This window comes from Euprymna scolopes, chromosome 7, assembly GCF_053919585.1.
Source record: "Euprymna scolopes isolate OS-2025 chromosome 7, ASM5391958v1, whole genome shotgun sequence".
Taxonomy (NCBI): Eukaryota; Metazoa; Mollusca; class Cephalopoda; order Sepiida; family Sepiolidae; genus Euprymna; species Euprymna scolopes.
In genome coordinates, this window is record NC_136488.1 from 152,905,090 (window position 1) to 152,932,362 (window position 27,273).

General features: G+C 32.7%; 1 protein-coding gene across 3 annotated transcripts in view; it reads right to left on the reverse strand.

Annotated features, from left to right (window-relative positions):
- The window catches only part of LOC145280190 (terminal uridylyltransferase 4-like), a 151,938-nt gene that overhangs the window by 88,065 nt on the left and 36,600 nt on the right, over positions 1 to 27,273 (reverse strand). For all 3 annotated transcript variants that reach the window (XR_013868568.1, XM_080131953.1, XM_080131954.1), the window contains exons 2-9: positions 26,008 to 26,078; positions 16,571 to 17,162; positions 11,492 to 11,532; positions 10,095 to 10,211; positions 7,254 to 7,431; positions 6,455 to 6,595; positions 5,007 to 5,206; positions 1,789 to 1,902 (exon numbers count right to left, since the gene is read on the reverse strand). Coding sequence is in view for 2 of the 3 variants with exons in the window: in XM_080131953.1 (XP_079988079.1) it covers positions 1,789 to 1,902; positions 5,007 to 5,206; positions 6,455 to 6,595; positions 7,254 to 7,431; positions 10,095 to 10,211; positions 11,492 to 11,532; positions 16,571 to 17,162 (1,383 nt within the window). In the remaining variant the exon portion in view is untranslated. The remainder of the gene's footprint in view (positions 1 to 1,788; positions 1,903 to 5,006; positions 5,207 to 6,454; positions 6,596 to 7,253; positions 7,432 to 10,094; positions 10,212 to 11,491; positions 11,533 to 16,570; positions 17,163 to 26,007; positions 26,079 to 27,273) is intronic.

The following is a 27,273-nucleotide window of genomic DNA, read 5'->3' on the forward strand; positions in this document are numbered from 1 at the left end:
TCGAAAATTTTCTGAAAAATCGTAATCACCGAAAATGTTGGAGATTAAACAATATTTTTTTAAATATTTATAAACTCTGCCTCACTAGAAAAGAATATGTCCAATAATCAGTACAATCCATACAAGAATTAGAAAATGGAGGATATTTTATGACATTTATCCGATTTTTTTTTTATTTAATAATCATTGAAAAATTTTTTGCGGTCTTATTTTAATTAAGAATTATAATTGAAACTGGTGGGGGGGTACCCGGCGTGGCCCGGGTGTTTGTAGGTGTGTGTGTGTTGGGAGGGGGGGTGATAAAAACAACCCTGTTTTAAAAAAAAATGTTGGCCGACTGTTTGGAGGTGAAAAAATAAAAATAAAAAGTTTTAGTAGGAAAGTAGGCTTGAACCCCAAACCTTTGACGTGGAGATGGAAACGAAATGGAAAAAAACCCTGGGACCTAGCTATCTTAGCCACGAGAGAAGAGGAATGAAAAGCATCTTAATTTAATGTTTATAAAATGAAATTAGCAGGTACGAGAAACTTAAGTCACGTGATGTTTGACCTTGAAACATGACGCGGCTGCAAGCTAATTTTCGCTTGTTTTATACTGAAAAGCGAAAGATACACGGGATGCTCTAAAAATCTGGAAAAAATAGCATGTGAAAGTTGGGCAAATTAAATAGACAGGCGTAACTCATAGATATTATCATTTAGACGTGATATAAAAAGTTTTAAAAAGGAATGAGCCGACCGAGAAGTCCAGCGAAAAAAGCCTTTTAGAGACATACACAAAAAGCGAAATACATTCACACATTTTCGCTTATATATATATATATATATATATAAATATATATAGATTATTTTTTTAAGAATTATTGAAAGACTTTTTGCAGTTTTTTTTTTTAAAGATTTACTGAAAACACTTTAAGTAATGAATTATTTAATAAAGACTAATTGTGTTATTTTTATCTGTATAATTTTGTTAATGTTTATTGCATAATTTTCAATAATGCCCTTTTCTTATATTGTATTTCAATAAATCACTTCACAATAAGTACTGAAGAACAATAAATGTGAAGGAACTGATTTGCTTGGTTACCGCTTCAAGTAGCGCTACACTGGAAGTTAGGAAGCTGACTATAACCCCAAGTTCAGATAAGAAAGCCAAGGAAAACATAGTAGAAAGTGTTAAGACCTGGTCAAAGACAAGTTACTTTGGAAATCAAGTTTTAGAGCCATCCAATACATGCCAGCATATATAATAAGGTTGATGAGGTCTATATTAATAATCGTTTAAAAATGCTTTGCATTGCACGTTCTTCATGACATCAAGATTTTATAATCTTTCTATACAAGTATAATACACCCTTCTTTATGAAGACAAAAATAACTATTTTTCTAGGAGAATGTTTGAAGACAATGTTTCAAAACTAATTTTAAAGATTATTTTCTTTCATGTTTTTATTTATCAACAACACTGCATTTTTGTCTCTTCAATTGTCACCAATAATGATTTTGAAGTTGTAGATTTTTCTTTCTCTTTTTTAATCAATTATTGAATGTATCTTCTGTTATTATGCTCCATGAAATAAATTTAATGTAATTTTTAAATTTTATACCTATATTTTACATTAGTATATGTTCTGTCTTGTAAAAATTAAAATGTCATTATAAAAAACACTCAAATATAAACAAATCAACATTAACATTTGAAAACAAAAACATAAAATAATTACTGGAAATCTTAATACTGCAATCATAATAAATGAGATTTCACTAGAAAAAAAAAAAAAAACTTACAATCACAAACACCGGTAAAACAGGTGGCTGGCATTTCTGTAGGAAATAGATGGTCATTAAACCAGTACTGTAAGCAGGCAGTGTTCCTTCTTCTTGCCGATCTACATGACACAACTGAAAGATATATTAAATAAGTGAAGACAAACATATTTCATTAAAAAAATTTTTATACTGAACTTTTTTTAATGAAACATTAATTTTTTTTCTTAATCTTTATCGATAAAATGTTTTTTTTTAAATGAATTAAAAATTTGATTTTTCAATTCTATATCTTTATATAAATAAAAACATGTAAATTGTTATCTAGTAGGCAAGCAAAGAAATCAATTTACTTCTGTATATTACGTATCCCATCGCTGAAATTTGTATATTACGTATCCCATCGCTGAAATTTGTATATTACGTATCTCATCGCTGAAATTTGTATATTACGTATCTCATCGCTGAAATTTGTATATTACGTATCTCATCGCTGAAATTTGTATATTACGTATCTCATCGCTGAAATTTGTATATTACGTATCTCATCGCTGAAATTTGTATATTACGTATCTCATCGCTGAAATTTTTATATTACGTATCCCATCGCTGAAATTTGTATATTACGTATCTCATCGCTGAAATTTGTATATTACGTATCCCATCGCTGAAATTTGTATATTACGTATCTCATCGCTGAAATTTGTACATTGCGTATCTCATTGCTGAAATTTGTATATTACGTATCTCACCGCTGAAATTTGTATATTACGTATCTCATCGCTGAAATTTGTATATTACGTATCTCATCGCTGAAATTTGTATATTGCGTATCTCATTGCTGAAATTTGTATATTACGTATCCCATCGCTGAAATTTGTATATTACGTATCTCATCGCTGAAATTTGTATATTACGTATCCCATCGCTGAAATTTGTATATTACGTATCCCATCGCTGAAATTTGTGTGTGGATAAAACTATAGTTAATTTAGTTCACAAGGATTCTATTTAATGGTATTAAATACTGAAACAAGTCTAAGCAAAAGCAAACGATATAAAATGATGTTGGTCATTAATTCCCATGTTTTTCTTTTCCCAATTTTCTTATTTTGTTCTAACTGGGGATGGGGCATTCTACAAGATGCCAGACATTAACCAGCTTTGTCATACATTCCAATGAATACAATTGTTTGTATCTTTTTTGCACTTGGTTCACTGGATATATTTGTCAGGTAGTTTTTAAAATTCATTTCAATAAGTCTGGTTGCTCCAATAATTATTAGAATGATGGAGATCTTCAAGATTCTAGAGCGATCCTTATTTCTGTGTATTTTCTTAATGAGAAAATACATAGAAATAAGAATCGCTCATGTCAACCAGTACAGGTCATTGCCAGCTTCCACATGACGAGCGGCAAAGTTGCTAGTTTTGCATCTAGAGGTGTCATCTGCACTAGTATAGTGAATCTCGTTCAAGAAGTTCTGATCACCACCATTCTGATTGTGTATGATTTAACTGATTATAAACCAAAAGAAGGATATCCATGGTATGACATGTTTAAACTTTGATGAATTTATGCTCCTAGTTGCATGTGCCATGCAAGCAACCAAACAACTAGGCACATTTTCAAATATACCCTCCACTCCAATACCTAACAACTATTCAGAAATGATAGTTAGATTATTGATTAACTATATAATTTTAATTTGATTTTGATTAAATCTTTCAAAAAATAAGATGAATAAAAGAGAATAATCTTTGTCAATTTTTAAAACCACAAAAATGGATTAAATACTCATTTACTTCTTTCATCTTAATAATTTAATATAATAAAATATTCAATTTAATGACACAAAATTTTTTTAGATCCGTCAATCACACTAAAGTTTGAAAATACTTCCATCACTAAATACAGAATCTTAATATCTGCCTTTAAATGTCCAATGAATTTTAGAAAATAGTGACATTCACTAATTTAAATATAAAAATTATAGAATTTTATTTTTTTAATAAATTTTCTTTCAATCCAGACATAAACATTGTTCATCTCTTTAATCTAATAAGTAATAACTAAATAACTAGTAATACATTGGTACAGTTGTGAATAACTCTTTCAAACAAATATGTCACTATATCAAAATGGCAAATAACACCAGACATCTTATCCAGGCCTAAGTGTAGACACTTTTCGTCTGCCATACATAATACTGGTATGATACATTCTTGAGCAGGGCATACAAGCAACAAATCCCCATTTTCAAAAAATACTATACACCTGGAGCATGTTCAGCATTTGGCAACAAGAATGGTAACAGGATTATTCATGCTTATCTAAACTAAATGGCTTCAAAGACTAAATCTGTTCCCACATAAGTAGCAAAGGATGCGAGGAGACCAGATTCTGACAGACAGCATCATGAATAGGAATTCAAATTTACCTTTGGATCAGTTTTTCATCCAAATGCCTAGTTGCCATCATCACCTTCGTCTCAACAGAATGCACCATTCTCTACTCAGGTTTCTGTTCAATAGAACAGCCTGTCGGAGATTGTGATGATACCCCATCATATATTGGTTTATGGTCACCTTGAACCAACATTCAGATGCTATATAGATGCAATATCTTAACCAAGTAGTATGCCCTTTTCTCTTCCCTGCAACCTCTTTCCCACAGAAGAGATGTTGCAAATCTGTCTCTGGTCTATGGTTATTTTCATGGCAAGTGCTCATCTGAGCTCTGATCTATTGTCCCCCCCCCCCTCGCCAAACTTTCACAAAAAAAACATTTGACTAGCTACAACTACTATCAACATTTTCCTCCACTATCTGTGCCTAAATCTAAATGCAGATTTCATGAGCAAAGCTTTTTTTTTTTGTTTTAGAGCTGTTTGCCTGTGGAACACTGTTCCACTGGCATGCTTCCTGGCTGACTACAATATGGTAGCCTTCAAGTCTAAAGTTTTTGTTGAGTCGTTCCTTAAAATACCCAATTTATACAATTAACGATTACTACACTATCATCTTACATTCATTAACCCTTATCTTCGAGTGGCTTTCGAGCCTTGAGAAGTGAGAACTCTTTAAAAAAAAATAAATAAATAAAAAATTAAAAAAAACTGTCTTTTTACATGCTGCACTTTTGGTATTTCCTCTTTTGTCAATAAAATTGATTGATGTTAGAACATAAAACATTATCTCTTTTTTGTATTACAAAATTAATGATAGAAAAAACTTACCTTGGCCCAAAAGCGAAAAGCCACAGCAAGTTTTTTTACCCTTTCATCAATTGTACTATAGATTGAAAGCAACCGACTCGTCTGTTGGGCAAATGAGCTATTCACAGTAATTTGACATTTCAATGCATGCTTATCATTTGAGCAAAAATATACAGAAGGGACTTTGGCTACAAAATCTTTTTGAACATCTTTGTATTTGTCTGAAAGACAGAAAAAGAACAAAGGTGATCTATCATCTATTTAAGAACAATTGTATTAGTATAGGGGAAGGCAAAATTTTCATTGGAAAGGCCATATTCAAAAATTCACAGGACTCCAAAGTAACCTAAAATAATTTCTGGTTCTTGTCCAGAATTTTTCAGATATTAAAAAACAAAAATAAAGAAAAATCTGTATGATGTACATACAAGTGACTAAATAAAAATACCAGGTTCTAAAAATTAAAATTGATCAAGTAGTTTTACTTTTGAAAAAGAAAATTAAATTTTCTGAGGATCAGAGGAGTAACCGTATTGCCCGCCATTTTGAAAAGAAAATGGCAACAACAAGGAAGATAGCTCAATAATTTAAAGTTTGGGAGATTTATGTTGTAATGCCTATAAATTCCCATTAATTGCTTTAAAATGATTTTCTTTACAAAAATAAAACTACTTGATAAATTTACCTGATTTTTGGGAATATGATATTTTCATTTCATCAACAGATACAGATTTTTCTTTATTTTTGTTTTTCAATACAGGGAGAATTCTAGATAAGAACCTAATTTTATTTTAGTAGACAAAAGTCTTTTAAGAAAGCACAAGTTTAGTAATTATTGAATTTTAAATACTAGTTTGAACATTAATTAAATACTCTCAATAAAAAAAGCTTACAATTTATTTTTTAAGTGCAACAGCAATTGTTAATAATAGCCTTCTCCCAAGAAATAAATAAAAGTAAAAAAAAAAAAGAAATTATGAAGTGTGTACCCGTGACAGGGGAAAAAAATATTGTACACCAAAAATCACGTAAACAAGTTTTATATTTTTATAAAGAAAATCATTTTTAAGTGAATTTCAGTTTTTTCCCAATGATTCCTATGTTAAGAACGGCTTTATAAAACGGTTTGAATTATTTGGAGATCTCTCACTTGTCCTGCAAAATAGCGTTGAGAAAGTGATCATTATTTAACCATAAAATTTCATTTTATTTTTATTTTTTTTAAATTACTGGATCAATTTATGTGATTTTTAGAGTAAAATATTTTCAATTTATAATACAGAAATAGAGTTTAAAATATTTTAAATTAAAACATAGCAAAAAATTCATTATGTAAATATTAGCCTTTATGAGCTAACATTATTTATAATAAATTCATATGGATGAAGATTTTTTCATAATTCTATAGTTTTATAGAAAAAGCAAATGATAAAACAGTTTTGTTGGTAGACTATCTTAGAAAACCTTACCAGATTTCTTGAGGTAGTCATACACTATCCGCAAACCATTAGCTAAGTTCATTCCATTAGGTGTTTCCAAGTCAATATTAACATCACTACTTTTAAGGCCAAAACCTGATATGGAGGAACCATATAAATGTAGTTTCAACCCTGAAAAATAAAGGAAATTTATAAGTTTGTACATCCGAACATAAGTACATTGTCCAAAATTCCCCGATATTAAAAAAAAAAAAAATCTATGTTGTATGTATCTGTGACAAAACAAAAGTATATTCCAAAAGTCATATACATTCATAAAGTAATTTTATTTTTAAATTAGAAAATCAAATTTCATAAGTATCAGAGGAGTGACTTAAAGAAATTTAAAATAATCTCAAAAAACAAGGGAAATCACTCAGTTCAAATTAGCAAGATTGATCTTGTAGTGCCTATGAATTCCCATTAATTGTTTAGAAAGGATTTCCTTTATAAAAGCAAAACTACTTGTAAATTTACATGATTTTTGGAATATAATCATTTTGTTTTGTCACAAGTACATACATCATACCGATTTTTCTTTATTCTGATTTGTATCAAAATCCATTGCATGATTTTTAAGAAATGTCTAAAACTTAAAAGAAATTAAAATTCAGAGATTTTCTTTTAAAATTCGTTTCTAATGACTACGGATCAAATTGAAAGCAAATTTGAAATATTTGAATTTTCAAATTATGTCCCCTAAAAATGCTTTAAAATATCCGAAAGACACTAAAATTTAGAGAATATATATAATAAAAAAAAAGCAATCTGAAATAAAGCTGTGAGTTACCTTTCAAACCATTTTGTAAATATTTTTCTACTTCTTTAACAAAGTTTTGTCTGTGTTGAATTTCTGCTTTTGTTAGACCATAATGTTCACAAATATGGTTCAAGGTTTTTTCTATGGCAAGTAAATGTGTTTTAGTCGGCTTGGGCAATTCTTTCAACTTCGTTTCCGCAATTGAAATCTGAAAAATAATCACAAGATGTTAAAGAGTAACAAAAAGACAACAGAATGAAAAAAAAAGTGACAAAACGGATAGACTCAAATCATTTTAAGCATATTTTCTTCCCAGACTAAATCATCAGACTAAATATATTTTCATACTACAACTAAGCTCTACATACATCTTGAGCAATGTTGAAGTAAATACTGAATATATGACAGTTGTTCCAAAAGTAAAGCCCTATTTTTTTAAAACTCAAATTGAACAGCTACGAAGATGGGAGTGTTAACATTAAATCTAACGATCTTTTGTGCTCCAGAACTCATCTTTCTACATGTTACTATCATCCTTAGTGCATTTTTGCCAGGAATTCAATGACACGTCTGCTTCTGAAGCAGGTCCATGATAGGGGTTGCTTTCTTAGAGTCTCACACTCAATATCTGCAACAGAGAGATAAAACTTTCAGGTCATGAATGCATAAGTTCAGTTATCATAACAATGAAATTTGCAATTCCCTCCAATCCATTTAGGCAAAAAAAAAAAAAAAAAAAAAAATAGGAGGCATTACTTTTGGAAAGCCCCACATACATGAAATAATAAAGTAATAACCATCTCTCCAGATCTGTAGCTCCAACATAGCTGTGCTAATTGAAGCTCAATTAACCTTTGCTCTGTTATTAAGTGTTGTACTATCAAGATTGTTCTTATATTAAGAATAATAGGACCAATTAGGTTTCAAGAACCCCAGAAAACAAATCTTTATATATATTAAAATCGACCTTGTGCCGAAAAACAAACTCAGGTTTATTATCTGTCATGTACATTGAAAGTCAACCAGTGCAGACCCAAAGTTGTCTTTCATTTTGCTTATTTTCTCGGGTCCTTGAAACCTAATTGATCCAAATAATCTTTAGGGATGTGTGAGGTTGCACTCCTATAAAATAATTAGCTGAACATGTAGCATGGGATAATTAAACAAAATCTCTTTTAAAAAAACAACAAAAACGTTATTTCAACTGCAGAAAATCAAACTGTGTCCTAGTGAGAAAAATAAATAGAAAATTCTTTGGGTGTTGCAGATCAACCAACAGTTATCTTCAGCAAAAGTCGTCTATGCTGGAGTGTCCAGTGACCAGGAACGGGAGAGGGAGGTGATGGTGGTTCAGTGGTTAACGACACGGACTGATGACCTGGGTGTCCCAAATTTGAATCCAGTTCATTCCATAAAAATCACTTTCACTTAAGATGTTGGCAACCTTTACGTGGTCCCTTCTGTAAGCACCTGATGTCTTTTTAGAAAGAATTCTGACTAGAAAAATATCAGGGAAACCAATGCCAACAATAGAATCTTCAGATTTATACGATATGAGATACAGAAAAGAGAGGAATCAGGCTAAAATGCTTGCCAGGTTCTCTCTGTTGACCAACTATGATTCCCAAAGGGACTAAAGAAATTCCTTAAGGGACAGAGAAATCAATGCGCCCTACATGCTGACTGGCTAGTGTGTGGCCAAATATTTTTTTTTGTCATAAATATTTTATATGTGATTTGTAGTAAAAAAAAGTTATTAATTACAAAAGTAAGGCAGAAAAAATGTCTACTTCATATAAGATTAATGAAATTCTTAGTGAAAGCAAAAATCAAATAAGAAAAAGTTAACAAATTTGCAAAAATCCTATTGAAAAAATTGTAGACATGACTAAATTTTTTATTTTTTTCACCCAGATAATACTAGGTAAATACATCTAGTTTAAAATTAATCCCACATAAATATCAAAGTACATATAAAAAAGTTTGCTTCTGGTCCAGAATTTCCCCTAAATTAAAAGGCAAAAATAATGTACATGCCCATGACAAAATGAAAATATATTAAAAATCGCAAATTGATCATGTAGTTTTATTTTCAAATGAGAAAATCATTTTTTATGAGTATCGAAAGAGTGACCATCTCACCTGGCATTTGAGAAAAAAAATCTCCAAAAACAAAGGAAATAACTGAACAATAATTCAAAGCATACAAAATTTATGTTGTAATACTTACGAATTCCTGTTAATTGCTTAAAAATTATTTTCTTTATATAAATAAAACTACTTGATCAATTTATGTGATTTTTTAAAATATATTTTCATTTCATCAAGGGCAAACACACAAATCATACAGATTTTTCTTTATTTTTGTTTTTAATATGGTAGAGAAATTCTAGACAAGGATCAAAAATTTTTAATATGGTAGAGAAATTCTAGACAAGAATCAGAAATTTTTAATATGGTAGAGAAATTCTAGACAAGAATTAAAAATTTTTAATATGGTAGAGAAATTCTAGACAAGAATCAAAAATTTTTAATATGGTAGAGAAATTCTAGACAAGAATCAAAAATTTTTAATATGGTAGAGAAATTCTAGACAAGAATCAAAAATTTTTAATATGGTAGAGAAATTCTAGACAAGAATCAAAATGTTTTAAGGCTAAATACTATATCTTGAGAAAAATATGCATTAAGACTTAATATATTGAAAAACAAAAAAGAAAATCCTTGTTTTGAATGAGAAAAAAGCCAAAAGATTAGTTTGAAAATCAGTAAAATGTTTGCATTAATGTTGACAGGTTAAAATGGCAAATTTAGAATAGAATCTTGTATAATGATTAGATAATAAGTGAAGAAAATAATGGGAGAACTCACTTCCTTACGCCATTGATGCTTCTCAGTTTTGATGTGAGTTAGGCAATCGGCATCACTCATGCAATGGTACTCACATAAGCGGCAAAAGTACTTGGCATCAGGAAATCTTGGAGAACGCTTAAAAGAAAAAAAAAGAAAAAAAATTTACAATAACATTCACAAGGCAATATAAAAAAAAAACTTAAACAATTTATAAGTTTACCCCAACATAGAATGGAACTACAAAGTTTTTCCAATAATCTTTTATAATATTGCATATTCTTTTAAAAATATAAAATTGAATAAAGCTCAGTTGTATAAATAACTATTCAATGGCATAAGGCATAATCACGTTGAAACACTGGTTCTTGATAGATCACCAAAGTTAAGCAATGTTGAGCCTGATCAGTATCAAATGGATGACCACTTTGAGAATTCCAGGCGCTGTATGCAGGAGGACGTCAAAATCTTCCTGCAAGAGTTACAAAACCCTAACATTGTCATCTCCCATAATGGGGATGTACATGCGACTGGGACCACTTATCAATTTGATACTCCCATGGAACTTCTTCCTTTGGAAGAAGCCAGTTAAATCTGCAAAGAGTTAGTGCTGCTTCCATTTTTCCATCTAATCACATAAGCTTTAGTTATAGGCAGTCATTTAGTGTATGAAGAGAAAGATGTTTTGCATATTTTTCAATTGTATGTCAAACAAAGAATTTTTCTTTCATCACATTCATAAAATTATGTTACAAGTTTAAAAGATTCATTTTAAAAAAAAAAAAAAAAAAAATTACTTTTGGAATCTTATTACTTTCATCTTCATCCCACCTCCACTCCCATTTTTTAAAATTAAGACCATTATCTATATTTCTACTTCCATTTAACAATTGAACTAAGTATGGCATTCTATAAATATAATCTTGGAGGTTGCAACAGAGCTGGACTTTCATCTACTTTATTTAATAAAGTTCCTTTCTTTGATGTGAATGTAACTTGGGTGTCTTTCAAGGCTGAATCCTGGTCACTGCACCAAATGTGGTTCTATGCTAGGATTACCATATATTCATTCCCACTGATTGCTCTGTTAATCATTCCAAATTCATGCTTTGTTTAAAAAATCCACAGAACTTTGATGCTGATGGAATTTTGTCAAAGATTTGGATAATTGTTCCATCTAGTCAGCAACCAAAAACAATTTGATTGTATTAAACTGGTTATTTACTTTTCTACCTATTCCTAATAGAGAAATATATAAATATTTAATGAAATTATATATATATATATATATATATATATATACACACACACACGCATACACACGCATACACTTTTAAGAAAAGAAAAAAATAAAATAAATTGTAAAATAAATAACCAAATTCAGCTTTCAAAATTTTGAAAGATTAAATAAATCTTACCCGTTTCAATGGAAAGACCTTTTCTTCATTTTGCAATTCTTCTATAAGATTAAAAACAAATAGTTAAGCTCCAGACATAATGCAATACTGTTTTATTATACAAATAGCCAACAAAATAAGGACACTCAAATCATTTTTTTAGGTTTGCATTAAAACATGAAAAAAAAAAAAAAAAAAAAAAAAAAAACGCTGAAAATTCTGTTTCAATTGTGTGATGGCTTAAAAAATGTTTCTTTGTTCAATTGTAGCATAGTAACTGAGATTATTAATGCACGAGTGTCAAAAATCTTGCTAGTGTTTGCACTGACATTCGGGTTATTCCATGTCAAATCATCCAGGGCTTGACACCCATACCCTCAAATTTGGCTGTAATTTGCAGTGCAGGTAGACAATATAGAAAATAAGAAATCCAGAAAATTTGAGCATCTAATTCTAAGCGGTTTCCGATTTAGAGCATTCTTTGTTTTCGTTTTTGCTGCATAATGTGACGCCCGGGATAAATTTTGTGATGTCATTTCTTTGAATATTTTCTGATTGAAAGATCGTGTGGCTCTGAAAATTTGCACAGGTAAGTATTTTGACCCAAGGAATCCAAAAATGGCATCAGATTTGCTAAAAAGTGAATCCTTATAGAGATATTAAGGGTTTTTGGATTTTTTACCCACATGCCCCGAAATCCAATAAAAAAGGGTGTGGCTGATATGGTAATGAATTTTTTTTTTCATATATTTTTTCTAGACACAATAAATTACCTCTGGACCAAAAATGGTAAAAAGTTCTTGTTCCGTTCACTCAGTTTCTGTTGAAAGTCGGGTCTATTTTCGATGATAATGAAAAATATTCCCTCCCCTATTAGATGTAATAATTAATTTAGACATTTGCTAAACTGACATTACACCTTAATTTTGGAATAAATTTGCAAGTAAGTCTGAAGTTAAAAGTAAACAGACTCAATACAATCAGATATTTACAATAAAAGTACTTCTAAGAAAGGCTTTCTCCACACATTTATCTCTCACATTAAATTGTGTCTCGATCAAAAATGGTTAAAAGTTTTTTGTTCATTCACATTGTCTGTTGAAAGTAAAACCTTTTTCAAAAGTCTTGAGATCATTTAAAAACTATGTACACTCATTTTCTGCCTTTTTGACTCCTCCCCTTGTTACTTTTCTTATGCAAAAAATGTCAATTTTGATAAGGGCTGTTTGTTTTAGCTAGGCCCCTCTCTGAGCGAACATACTATTACATACACAAAAATGAACTTGAACTATTCCATGAGAAGTATCCTAATGGGACACAACTAGTTTCGATATGTTAAGTCAAGGGAGTGGCCATTCATACTAAATTCCATAAATTTTATCTTCTAACAGGCATCCATTAAAAAAGGTTTAATATGTAAAAATGAAGTTAAAATAGTTGCAGTGAAATGGTATTCAAAAATAGTGGATTTCTCAACCAAAGTCAGCATTCAACATTTACATGCTGTTGTGTTCTTTATGCCACTGAAATGCAGAAATGGTTTTTTGATATTCTTGGTCAGTTATTGTGTATGTCCTTCCAGTACATGTTGTTGGGGATTCAACACAAAGAATTTTCTTGATGGGAACAAACCATGTATCATCAATCTGTGGCAAACTGAACGTCTTGCATGATCCATGGGGATGCATGAACTTAACAGTTACATCACCTTCCTCTGCATTTATTTCATTCATGATACCAACCCACCAGAAAGAGTTATAAATGCAGGTTATATATTGCATTGGTGTGATGTCAGAGATATAAAGAATTGATGGCAAGTTGAAGTCATGAATATCAATATATAGTTCATCCTCACTGCACAACTTATGGCCAGTTTGTGATGTTGACAATGGTACAAAATGGTGACTAGCTCTGGTTCCTGGCACTGTATCTCCCCTGGAAAACCTTGCTTCAAGCGACTTTCTCACCTCCTTCATGGTTTCCTAACTGATCGCAAAGAAACGGATAGCAGACATCTCCTGGCAGACAGCAAGCATGGCTTTATAATCAAGGATTTGATTATTTAGAGGGCGTTGGAGCGACCGCTTAGCCACATGGCGTTTTACTGAACCACCAATTCCATCACAAGGGGATTTTCCATGACTGGTGGCAAAGAAAACCCACTCACCTTCAATACCAAAGTCCTCCTTATGCAAGCATAAATTGATAAAATTCTTAAAGTTTTTATATTGAGCCCCACAGCCATAATTGAAGTAAATCATTTTGTTCACATGCGGTAATAAGGTCCGGATTAAGTCAACAGTCTGTGTCTGAGTTTGATACACAAATGCAGTGTCATGGGTGTACATATTTCATTATGTTTTATTTCTGATGACAACACCCATGCTTGCTGTCTGCCAGGAGATGTCTGCTATCCGTTTCTTTGCGATAAAACAAACAGCCCTTATCAAAATTGACATTTTTTGCATAAGAAAAGTAACAAGGGGAGGAGTCAAAAAGGCAGAAAATGAGTGTACATAGTTTTTAAATGATCTCAAGACTTTTGAAAAAGGTTTTACTTTCAACAGACAATGTGAATGAACAAAAAACTTTTAACCATTTTTGAGCGAGACAATGTGAGAGATAAATGTGTGGAGAAAGCCTTTCTTAGAAGTACTTTTATTGTAAATATCTGATTGTATTGAGTCTGTTTACTTTTAACTTCAGACTTACTTGCAAATTTATTCCAAAATTAAGGTGTAATGTCAGTTTAGCAAATGTCTAAATTAATTATTACATCTAATAGGGGAGGGAATATTTTTCATTATCATCGAAAATAGACCCGACTTTCAACAGAAACTGAGTGAACGGAACAAGAACTTTTTACCATTTTTGGTCCAGAGGTAATTTATTGTGTCTAGAAAAAATATATGAAAAAAAAAAAATGCATTACCATATCAGCCACACCCTTTTTTATTGGATTTCGGGGCATGTGGGTAAAAAATCCAAAAACCCTTAATATCTCTATAAGGATTCACTTTTTAGCAAATCTGATGCCATTTTTGGATTCCTTGGGTCAAAATACTTATCTGTGCAAATTTTCAGAGCCACACGATCTTTCAATCAGAAAATATTCAAAGAAATGACATCACAAAATTTATCCCGGGTGTCACATTATGCAGCAAAAACGAAAACAAAGAATGCTCTAAATCGGAAACCGCTTAGAATTAGATGCTCAAATTTTCTGGATTTCTTATTTTCTATATTGTCTACCTGCACTGCAAATTACAGCCAAATCTGAGGGTATGGGTGTCAAAATCCCATATTTCTGGATGATTTGATATGGAATAACCCATTCAAATAAAATAATATCTCAATTTATATAGATTTTCAACTGAGACAACAGTGAACTGAGATATGAAAATTATCACCTCGTCATCCCCTTGTCAAGGTAAAGATTTATTACCATCTAGCTGTGAGCCAGATGCCTCCACCGTTAACGTGGGGATAATTAAAAGGAAATGATAAATACCATGTATTTTGAGTTGAATGAGAAAATTAAACCTCAAATCACCTAAAACCCAATAAATTAAAAAGAAAAAAATAGGAATATCATCATAGAATGACAGTTAAAAAAGAAAAAAAAAAAAAACATGAATGAAGATGGGATTGGGTCAGGGGATAAGGTATTATAAAGGGGTACTTATCTGCAGATAAAAAAAAAATGGCCAGTGTTAAGTTTACTAAAAGTTTGTGAATGCAAACATATGTCAGTTTTTCTTCAGTTTTGTTGGTGCTATTCCTGTCGATGTGAAAACTGAGCAAGCCAGACATCCTCTTCATATTATTCCATGTGGGCAGTATTTTATATGAGGATTTTCTTGTGGGTTTTAGGCAATTTGAGATTTCATTTTCATTCAATTCAAAATACATGGTATTTGTTCATTTCCTTTTAATCGTCCCTGCGTAGACAGTAGAGGTATCTGCCTCACGGCTGGATGGTAATAAATCTCCACCCTGACATAAAGCACATCCATAGACCCTCCTCTGATCGATGTCCAGTCCTTATTTGAATGGATAAATAAATTTATATACACCACTATATATTTTGTAGTGTCAATAATTTTCTTAACATACTTAAGCTTCACATTACATCTTTAGCATTTAAAGAAGCCTTCATTATTTCTTTAATTCCCTAGAAACACACACACACACACATATATAAGCGACCTTGTGTGTGTATGTGTGGAACAGTTTCTACCTAAGTACTGTCAATTTTTGGTTCACAGACCTGAAGCTTGATATATAAGGGATTCAGACCTGTGGAACAAATTTGATTTGGCTTTTAGCTGGTAAAGATAGCTGTTAAGACGTCAAAATTGAAAAACTGGAATTTGGCAGGCGTATGTCAACTAAGCATATCTTCTACACCTGCACAAATATACATTTACATGTTAAAAGTCTTAATTACAAAAGTTGTGATATCCACCTGCCATTAGCTCAGATGGTAATGAATAACGCTGGAGTGGTAAATGTTTTGGTTTCGATTCTAGCTGATGGCATCTAATTTTTTTTTTTAACTTCTGAAATCAGTGCTGTATATTAGGTACAATTATCAATAGAGAATTGACTATAATAATAAATACGAAATCTGCATAAATGAAAATATATTTAAGCATGCTTTATGACTGGGCAGATTGCTAGTATATATATATATATATATATATTTCTACAAATCAGTTATTATAGTGCAGAGAATTCATTTTTATTTTTGGTAACTCAACTCATTCTTAGTTTTATGAAGGTAAAAAATAGTTTAATTGTAGCATAGAGATTGAATTAAACAAAAACAATTGTCATAGAACAAGATATTTATAAAATATTTCTTCTTTAATGTAACAATTTCCAAGTAATGCAGAATCATTACAGCTCATTTACATGAAAGGTTTACTTGATTTATTTGAGAAACGCAACATATCTGTCAGAATGGGTTTCCTAGTATATAAACACTTATGGGTTCAAGATGTTTCAAGAATATTCCAAATAAAACAAAAGTAAAAGCTGCTAATATTCAACTAAAACAACTTTCGTATTAATACTTAACACACAAGCTCAACTCACCTTGCTTACTAAGAGAATTATTAGGGTTAACATTTCCCTTTGGAAGCTGATAGTCAGCTGATGCCGACTTCATCATCTCTGCCACTTTGGCACACATATTTGGAACGTTGCCATTGTTATTCTGGCTATGATGTCCACTGTTCCTCTTCCCATGATCTCTTTCTCGCATGTTAACACTGTGTTCAGGTTTAAGTATAGAAATCTTTCTTTCTGGATTCACACTGAATTGCAATCCTTTAGAAACCTCCTTCTTTTGTCTCGCTTTCCTCGACTCCTTATAGCTGTGAGATTCCCGCATATTGGAACGCTGCATGTTGTGCACGTTCGCCTGCTCGTGAGGATGTATATCCACCTGCTGATTTCGCCTGTGACCGAGGTCCATGTGCTTCACTCTATTGCTTATTCTCTTCTCCTCCATTTCATTAAATGGCATGTTCGGCTTCTTATTACTTTTAGGCACTCCATGCACAGAAGCAGTATCAGCATTTATGGGAAACTGGTGTTTAGTTGCATTGTCAAAAGATGGACATGGTATTCCAAGAATTAATTTCAAATTCCGTTCAATTTCAGAGCTACTTGGTCCTTCAGCCATCTGAAATAGATAAAAATAAAACCATTACACTAATGTTATCTATCTTCTATATATATAAAGCCAAACGTCTGTGTGTATGTATGTATGTATGTTTGTTTGTAACGCTAAAACTTTTGAAAGACGGAACCAAACTTGACAAATTTGGTATCATATCGAAGCCCCATCACCCGGATGACAAATATCAAAATTTCACGTCAAACGGACCACTAGAAGTTGGTCAACTGATCAGTTATCTTCGAGGGGGGCCCCCAAAATACCTGTCATTATCTATATATATAAAAGACAAATGTTTGTTTGTAACGCTAAAACTTGAGATGAAAGATTCCTCTCCCCTAAGAATAAAACATATGTTCAATATCTGCTTTTGTTTTTTCATTGTTTATACGGTCCCGAGCAACGCCGGGTAGCCCTGCTAGTCTATATATATAAAAGCCAAACGTCTGTGTGTATGTATGTATGTTTGTTTGTAACGCTAAAACTTTTGAAAGACGGAACCAAACTTGACAAATTTGGTATCATATCGAAGCCCCATCACCCGGATGACAAATATCGAAATTTCACGTCAAACGGACCACTAGAAGTTGGTCAACTGATCAGTTATCTTCGAGGGGGGCCCCCAAAAAAACCTGTCATTATCTATATATATAAAAGACAAATGTTTGTTTGTAACGCTAAAACTTGAGATGAAAGATTCCTCTCCCCTAAGAATAAAACATATGTTCAATATCTGCTTTTGTTTTTTCATTGTTTATACGGTCCCGAGCAACGCCGGGTAGCCCTGCTAGTATATATATAAAAGCGAAAATCTATGTATGTATGTATGTTTGTGTGTCTGCTAAAAACTTTCGACCCACGGAACAAAAATTCACAAACTTGGTATCATATTAAAGCCCCACCCTCCGGACGACAAATATCGAAAAATTAGCCCAAAAGGACCATCAGAAGTGTGTCAACTGATCGATTTTCTGCAGGGGGGGAGGGGGGGAGGCGCAAAAAAAAAAAAAAAAAAAGTGACATTTTAATGTTAAACATTACATATTTTTAAATCGATTTATAACTGCCCCATATATCATATCACAAACAAGTTAGGGTGCAAAAATGGGTGAATATACTGAAGTTCTTTTTAAATTCAACTTTTGATAACCCATTGAGTTTTGATAAAATTTGGATGTGAATAAAGTTTCACTCTTCTAGAAATGTAAAATTACCTTTTTTCTAGGTTACTATTGTCAGTGACAAGCAATTTATATTTTAATGTGCTCAATGCTGATGCGCATAATATTGTGTGTCAAAAGGCATATAAAAGCTATCCAGTCTTACAGAAAAAAGGTCACTCATTAACATGGACTATCAAGTTTTGAATTGTTAAAAAAAAATTTTTTAATCCAAACTTTAGTAAATGAAATTTTTGCTTTATTAAATTCTTTATATATTTTATTAGAATCCTTTGAGATGAGTAATTTGTGTCTATAATAATATATATAAATAATATATAATACCATTTGGTACGGACTTAACAATGGAAGACCAGATAAGAACAAAAACTTGGATTTATAAGAACAAAAAATCAAACCCTGATTGCCTTTCGGGGACCATGGCACAGTGGATAGAGGCATTGAATCTCTATAGTTCCAGGTGAACATTGTCTGAAGATAATAGTTTCAATCCTATTCAAAGCAGGCCATAGGATTAGTTGGCCAAAACGTGGTGAGACAACATCTATGGAAGGCAGTAATTACTAGAGATACAATTAAGATACTCAATATTCCTATCCTATCGTAGTTAATCACTTGAAGAAGGCCAGAGGAGGAGTTGGCCAAAACGTGGTGAAACAACAACTATGAAGATGAGGATAACAGTCCGCAAATCAATAAATAAATACAAATTATTTGTCTTATGTTTTTATATTTTTGAGATGAGGATTGATAATTAGTATTATTCAGACTACTGTTTTCATCTTGAATTATTTTCATCATTATCTTCCTTCAATAGTAAAAACACACTAACACCTACAACTTCTATCTATTCGCATCTACTGAAAATTTGGCCAAATATCTATTTACTTAATTATACATACGGAATACGCCAGGACTTAAAATCTACCTCCAATTATACCCGTACTGTACTGCACCTACATTATAACCCTCCTGTAATCTAAAATATACAGTGACTGGGCAAAATTCTTAGCTCAATTCCTAATACCTACTCACACTGTAATGTTATCCTGTACCTAACATATAAATAAAATAAAAAATGCAAAAATCCAAAGGTAAAAGTCTTAATCCACACTAACGCCTTTCTAACAAGTCTGCTCACATAGCTGCTTCCACTGCATGTTTTTATGTTTTCTTTTTATAGTAACAATGAAATAGCAATGCCCCTAAATCACTTTGAGGAGTGTAACTATTCATTAGATATATAACCTCTACAAACTAACCCTGTAACATTAACTAACCATGCGGGGTCGCAGAAATACCTAGATTAGGACCCAGGCATGGAGCAAACCCTCTCAGTGCTGATGAACCCAGTAGATCTTCCCAGATCATCCGTCTAGAAGGAAAACTCTGAAACTAAACCTAAGGGGAGGGAGGCCTCTCCAGTCTTGGATGACAACCTTCCTAGAGCTGGTGACTCAAACAAATTACCGGTCTGCAAACCTAAACTGCTTAAGGAGTAGATAGGCTCTGTCTATCGCCCGGCTTCCATACTCCTTTGCCTATTAGTCAGGTGCAGAGACGCTATCACAGTGATTCGACAAAACACTCAGTGGTAGATCTTGTTTCTTGTCTAGGGCAATGAAATTAATTTTTTTTTAAATTTGTTTAATGCCAGCTAAAAAAACTCTGTGCTGATCCTAATGCATGAGTCAATGTTTATCATTTGTTGAAGACAATCTATCCGTACCATACAAAATGCAATATCTGCAAAATATATTTAAATTATTTTCTTTTTAAATTAATAAAGACTATCTTATTGAATAGTGTAAGAAATTACTTAACACAATATGAACATTTGAGAGCATTATCAATCTTTCACTGAATTACTGAACGTACATAGGAAAAAAAAACTATAAAATTGGCAGGGCCATATCTCCTAAAGTAGGCTAGAAACCCTCACAAAATTTTTTAGTAGATGTTATAAACAAAACATTACGAAAATTGAAGAGGACATATTTTCTCTAGACTGATCATAAGCTACATAGGTAAAAAATTCATGATTTGGGGGACATGCTTTTGGGAGAGCAAAATTTTATTTTCTACCAGGTATGGGGTTAAAATAATTAGATATTCGGATTCTACAGTCCCTAAATGCCCTTCCTACCAAATTTCAGAAATATTGAATAAGTGGAAGTATTTTTTTTTATTTTATAAAACACTGAAATTCCATACGGTTTCACAGCATTAATTTGGAAATCCAAACGGTAAGGTTTAGGACCAAATAATTTGGCAAATTTTCCTAACTCATGAAGGGGAATATTTGTGCCAAATTTCAAGTAATTCGGAGTTGGTGGGTGCAATGGCCTGGTGAATTGACATGGAATGACCCAGTACAGTAGCCCTAACTCTTTGGTAGCATTTAGAGCAGCTCTGTTGAGGCTTGCATTCACGAACATCCGAGGGCTTAGAACTAATTTAGCTGATGTTGAAGCATTTCTCCTAATAAATACCCCGGATATCTTAGCACTAAGTGAGACTAACCTACACTCCTCCATCCCCTCTAACTACTTTAACGTGCCTGGCTATCTCCCACTTTGCCATAAGGAATACAGACATATGCACGGACTTGGAGTCTACATTCGTAACACCCTCCCCCTGACTAGAGAAACAAACCTTGAATCAGACGATCAAGCATTTTGTGCTTTAGACTAAACATGCAACATAACATTAGCTACTTTTATTTTATCTACTGCTCTCCCTCAACCCAGGACAGCATAGACACAGCACTCTCCCGCAACACTAGTGCTCAAGTACATGTATTTGGTGACTTTAATGTCCATCACTAAAACTGGCCTGGATTCTCTACTTACATAGATGCAGCGGGCAGCGCAACACATAGCTTCGCTATATCTAACTCCCCAAACTAACAAATGGTTACGTTTCCAACCAGTTTCCCTGACCAGCAAGAACAACACGCATCACTTCTAGATCTGTTTCTAACCACAGTTCCTGATGATTGTATAACAAATGCTGACAGCCCACTCGGGAACACTGATCATGCAGTGATAATGGTCAAAATCACCCTAAACTCTAGACCCAAACTGAAGAGCCAGCGCTCAACACGAGATATTATAAAAAGGCTGACTGGGAAGCCATCAGAGATCTTATCAGAGATGCCCCATGGGGTAATATTTTTTCTCTTCCTGCTGAACTGTGCGCAAATGAGATCACTGAATTGTTCAAAACGGCAATTGAAGCATATGTTCCCATGCAGAAATTTTATAGCAAGCCCCACTCTCCCCAATGGTTTACTTCTACTTGCGCAACTGCCATTGCTCAAAGGCAGCATGCATACCACAGATTTAACCAACATAAGTCCAGTTCAAACAGACAGAAGTATATAGAAGCTAGAAGTAATGTTAAGAAAGAAATAGCGACAGCTATAATTTACTGAAACCACTAAAAAACGCATCGAAGCACAAAAATTAGAAACTTGTGACCTCTGGAAAATTTACAACAGTGTAGTAAATAATGGGTAATCAACAATTCCCCCACTACCCAACAATCACGAGGTTGTTTGCTCAGCAACCGAGAAGGCTAATATGCTTGTCAGTCGATTTGCCTCAAACTCCACACTGGACCCTTCCAACCACCCCCTATCTGACTTTCCTTTGCGTCCAGACGCCACGCTAGACGATCTAAAAATCAACCCTGCTCAGGTGCATGCTATCATAAAAAACCTTGATACTTCAAAAGCATGTGGACCCGATCTCATCCCAGCTGTGCTATTAAAAAAGTGCTCAGCCAAAGTAGCTCCAGTTCTCTCCAAACTCTACAACAAATGCCTTAATGAATCTTGCTTTCCGGGCTGTTGGAAAACTGCTTCTGTGGTACCAGTATTCAAGAATTCTGGCGAAAGAACTGACCCAACAAATTATCGCCCCATTAGCCTCCTCCCACTTTTCGCCAAAATATTTGAGACCATAATTAACCATGTTCTAGTCCATCACCTTACAGATGCTAAACTTCTGACTGACCAACAATATGGATTTAGACAAGCCCGTTCCACAGCAGACATCCTAACTGTAATCTCTGAACGTATATACCATTCACTGGACAAAGCGGGGGAGGGCAGAGCGGTAGCTCTAGATATATCTAAGGCTTTTGACAGGGTATGGCATGAGGGTCTTCTCAGGAAAATTAGATCAAACTGTATCACTGGTAGAATACTTAACATAATTAAATCCTTCTTAGATAAGAGAACAATCCAGGTTGTCCTCGACGGTCGTACATCTAAACAATATAATATAAATGTGGGAGTGCCTCAAGGGTCTATCCTTGGACCTCTATTGTTCCTAATATTCATTAATGACCTCCCCGACAAAATTGCCTCCGAGATGGGTATATATGCTGATGACACCACACTATAACAGGTATGACAGGAAAACAAATGAACACATAACTAAAGAAATGGCAAAAACACTAGAGGATGATTTCCAATCTGTAGTGGAATGGGGACAAAAATGGATGGTCACATTCAATGCTGCCAAGACTAAACTGGTTTCCTTTAATAATTACAAGAAACCTTCTCTGCCACCAATAGCAATGGCCAGTGACTCTTTATCTGAGAGTACATCTTTCAAACTGCTTGGCCTAACGTTCACAGGAAACAGGAGTTAGAACAATTACATTGAAAGCATTGCCAGAGCTGCTACGAAGAAGGTAGGCTCTCTCTACCGTGCTAGAAAACTACCAACACACAAAATTATCCTGTACCTTTATAAGGCCACCATTCGCCCATGTATGGAGTATTGCTGTCACATTTGGGCTGGTGCATCTGCTACTAGTCTCTCACTCCTAGACAAGGTTCAAAAGAAAGTCGCCAATCTGATAGGCCCTGAACTGGCATCTAAGCTTCAGCCTCTGTCCCATCGACGAAATGTTGCATCCGTCTGCCTGTTCTACAAGTATTTTAATGGTGAATGCTCTGGTAAACTGCAGACACTTGTGCCCCCATGATGTAGACACCCTCGACAAATCCGACAGGCAGCTAAATTCCACCCCTACACAGTAGAGATCCCTAGATGTAAAAGATCTTTCTACTCCAGTAGTTTCTTCCCAGAACCGCTAGACTCTGGAATTCCATTCCAGGTCCCTGCTTCCCCAACTGTACTAACATGCAGAAGTTCAAGTGTAATGTGAACCGACATCTTGCTGCCCAAATCCCAACATAGTACCCCAGTAGTTGTTGCCCTTGATAGTAGCCCCCTACACCAAAGTGGCAATGTGCCTTGTTTGGGGTGAAAATGTAATAAAAATGTTTTGATCGATGTAAATTCCTACCTTCATCAGGTGTATCTTGTTGAAATCAAATCTGCACAGAATTCTGAATGGAAACTTATTTAATTCAGGTTTCTTTATTTTCTTAATTATCCAAATCAGTTTTTGTGGACTTACTATTAAAAAAAAATTTATCTCGATCTGTTATATTATGACGATCCAATGTATTAACTGTTGAAATGAATCTTATACGAACAGTCAACATTGCACTTCCGTGTCAGTTTTGTATGTTTTTTGAAAGATACTTGTATGTTGTCCAATATTTAGGCTAACATGATTTAATAATTAATGTTTCTATTATTAATTTTCATTTACCACAAGATGACATTACATTTGTAAGGATTTTTCACTTGTTTGAAATCTACAATTTTAGTATTCATCAAAATTTAGCTCCCAGAGCATGGCATATTTTATAATTTTCAACAAACTTAGAACCATCATAATTTGGTGACTAATAGTGCTACTGAAATAAATTTAGTGCTATTGTTTAGGTTTTGCAAGAATCTACATGAATTAAAAGATTTTAACTATAATGAAAATACAATATTGTTTCAAGATAACTAGTATTATACGCAGGGCTTTCGAGATGGCAACTAAAATTTTAAAAGGTCCAATCTTCCACTAATAATTGCCTAGAAAAAAATTTGGGGAGGGGGGGGGGGTTAAAAACTTGATTTCCCACAGCTCGTATTAATGATGAAATGATAAATATTTATTGATTTTAAACTACCAGTAAAACTTACATCTATAGGTCACAACACAAGTGTATTTTTACATTTGCATGCATATATTACATAGGTTTTATTTGCAATAATCCGACCCACCCAAAAAATACATAAATTTTAAAAGAATTAGAATTTGTAATTGGCTGGAATTGGTAATTGTATTGGAATTAGGAAAATATTGGAATTGTCCCTTTATTCATATCTATAATAAAACTGTCAGATATTGTTTGTCTGTGTGAGATGATATGCACACCTTAGTATTGAACATTATTTTTAATTTCAAAACAACTTTAGCATAATTCATAATAAATACAGTTTTAATCTTCATTTTTAAGTTGCGAATTGTATCAATATTATGGGGAGTCTGTTCATGCAAGGCATTCATTAACATCATAGAAAATGTTTTACTTTTACTTGAAAATTGTTATTCATAGAAACTTTAACAATAATCAGATTAAGTAATATGCAGTTCAATAATGGGAACAGGAGTTTCTTTGTTTTCTGAATTTTTACAAGCAATGTCAGGACATGGGTCTCACTAGTCTATATAATATTCTGCTCATTCCTTCCTTAGTATCAGTACGTTATGCTTTGAAATAGGTCAAATACAATTTTTGGAGGCCGAACTGCTACAGGATAAGAACATGAATGACCTCCCTTGTTTTTGAATAGCAATAATATATGATCATTGTTGTCACAGCGGGAGAAAGGAATTCTAAGTAATTTTGATGTGCAGTAGTTCTTCAAAGAACGTCAGCGAAATGTTATATAAAAAAGGGAAAATTTGAAAGAAACAGGGGGGGGCAACATTGTCTGCCAAGAAGTGCTGGATTGAATGAGTAAATGAAAGATTGTCTCTTACAATGTGGTTTTATCATTTGTATTGAACTATGTAGCACAACATTACTTTTCGAGTATTAATTTATCTCATTTAGGTCAGTTGTATACGTTGGACACGATTTCTATAGAAATATTAATAAACTCATATTTGCTGCATGTTATTGCTTTTTTTTCTGTCCAAAAAACTAATTTTTTTGCTCTATCCAGAAAAATATTAGCTTTATGAAATCATTTGCTGATTAAATATATTTCTCATTCCGGGAAAGTTCCACAGATCCCACTAGTTTGTAATATTAATGCCTGATATTTATTCTTTTTAGTCTAGTTAAATTGACTGTAAACATAAGCTTACTAAAGCTTAATAGAATAAAGCATTTAAAAAAAAAAAATAAATAAAAAACCTTCACTTGTCGTTACTTGATTCTGAAAAGAATTCGAGAAAACACCAACAAAACAGAATCAAACAGAAAAAGTTCTAACATGAGTTATGTAAATTACAAACATGTCAAACCAAAAGAGCATTTTTTTTCTTGCATAACTTTACAGAAAATTATTTATATTATGAAAGATTTCAAAAAGTGATATATTCTTCAATATGAAGGAGTGTAAAAATAATTAAAGTTAAAAAAAAATACATGCAGCTTATGAAATCACATTAAAAAGTAATTTCAAAAATTAATTTTTTCACGTAAATTTTTTTTTTACTTTAAATATTGGCTAGATTTTAGCCTTGAGCAAGGTCTTTAAAAATTACCTAATTGCTAACAGAAAAAGAAAACTTACTTGAATTGTATTTTCATCAGCTATAAAAGAAATGTAAGAACTGTCCAATTTAATGCAGGATACTTTCCCACCTGAAAGGTAAAATTAGAAAAAGTTACCGATAAATAGAATCACACAAAAAGGAGTTTATATTAAACCTTTTATAAATAAGTACATGTATATTATATTTCATACAACAGCATTATATTACAACTTTTTTAATTACTGTACATTAGCACTTCATCAGCAGCAAAGTGCTGCTAGCATATCATTAGTACTGAATATATTATTTCTACTTATTAAGTTCTAGACATGGCTGACCTCAGCATGAAATAATATTAGATAACTTGGGTTATTTGAAAATAGTAAAGTTTAATTAAGACAAATAAAAAAGGGATTTAATTTTTTTCCATGTCCACTTATTAAAAATATAATTTTGAATGAAGTATTCAAATTATTTTAAAATTTATTTTAAACAAGACAAGCATACGAGGTCCCCCTCCATGTAGGAACGATTTGGGGGCAATTTTACTCCTATAATGCCCCCTAATGGAGCAACCAGAGTTGTTCCAGAAAATCCGTTCTGGCAGAAATTTACTTTCAATATGACTAATGTTTGTGCAAAATTTTAAAAATCCAAGGTGCTATTGAGAAAAGTGCAAACAAACAGACAAACGGGAGTGAATTACTCAGTTCCATTCCTTCTCTTTTGGGGGACCAAACAATTCATAAAAAAAAAAAAAATTAAATAAATAAAAAATGAAAGCTTCCCAAGCTTTGCTTCAACATCATCAATGGAAAGGTGACAGTGGTTAACCACACAGACTGTCAACCTGGGTATGCTAAGTTTGAATCCAGTTCATTCCACAGAAACTTTAATTTACGATGTCTGCAATCTGTATGTGGTCCTTCTTCTAGAAAGAATTCTAACTAGAAAGATATTGGGGAAATGAATACCAACAAATATCTGATCCACCACCAAAATCATCAACTGAATAAAGATAAAAAAAATCCAGTTCGATATCTGAGAAATTTACAGAGTATGACTACCACCTGAAGATAAAGATGATTGTAAATAAAGTTATGCAACAACAGAAGCACAATGTAGCAACTCTTTGTGCCAGACACTATCAAATGCCTTTGATATGCCAGGAGCTATTGCACTAGAAACAAAGTTGAGTTTTGGTATATGTGTGTAGAGAGGGGGTTCTGTATTTTTTTTAAAATGTTATTCAAAATTATTGAGGAAGTGGGAAGGGCACCTATTTATTTAATTTAAGGACAATG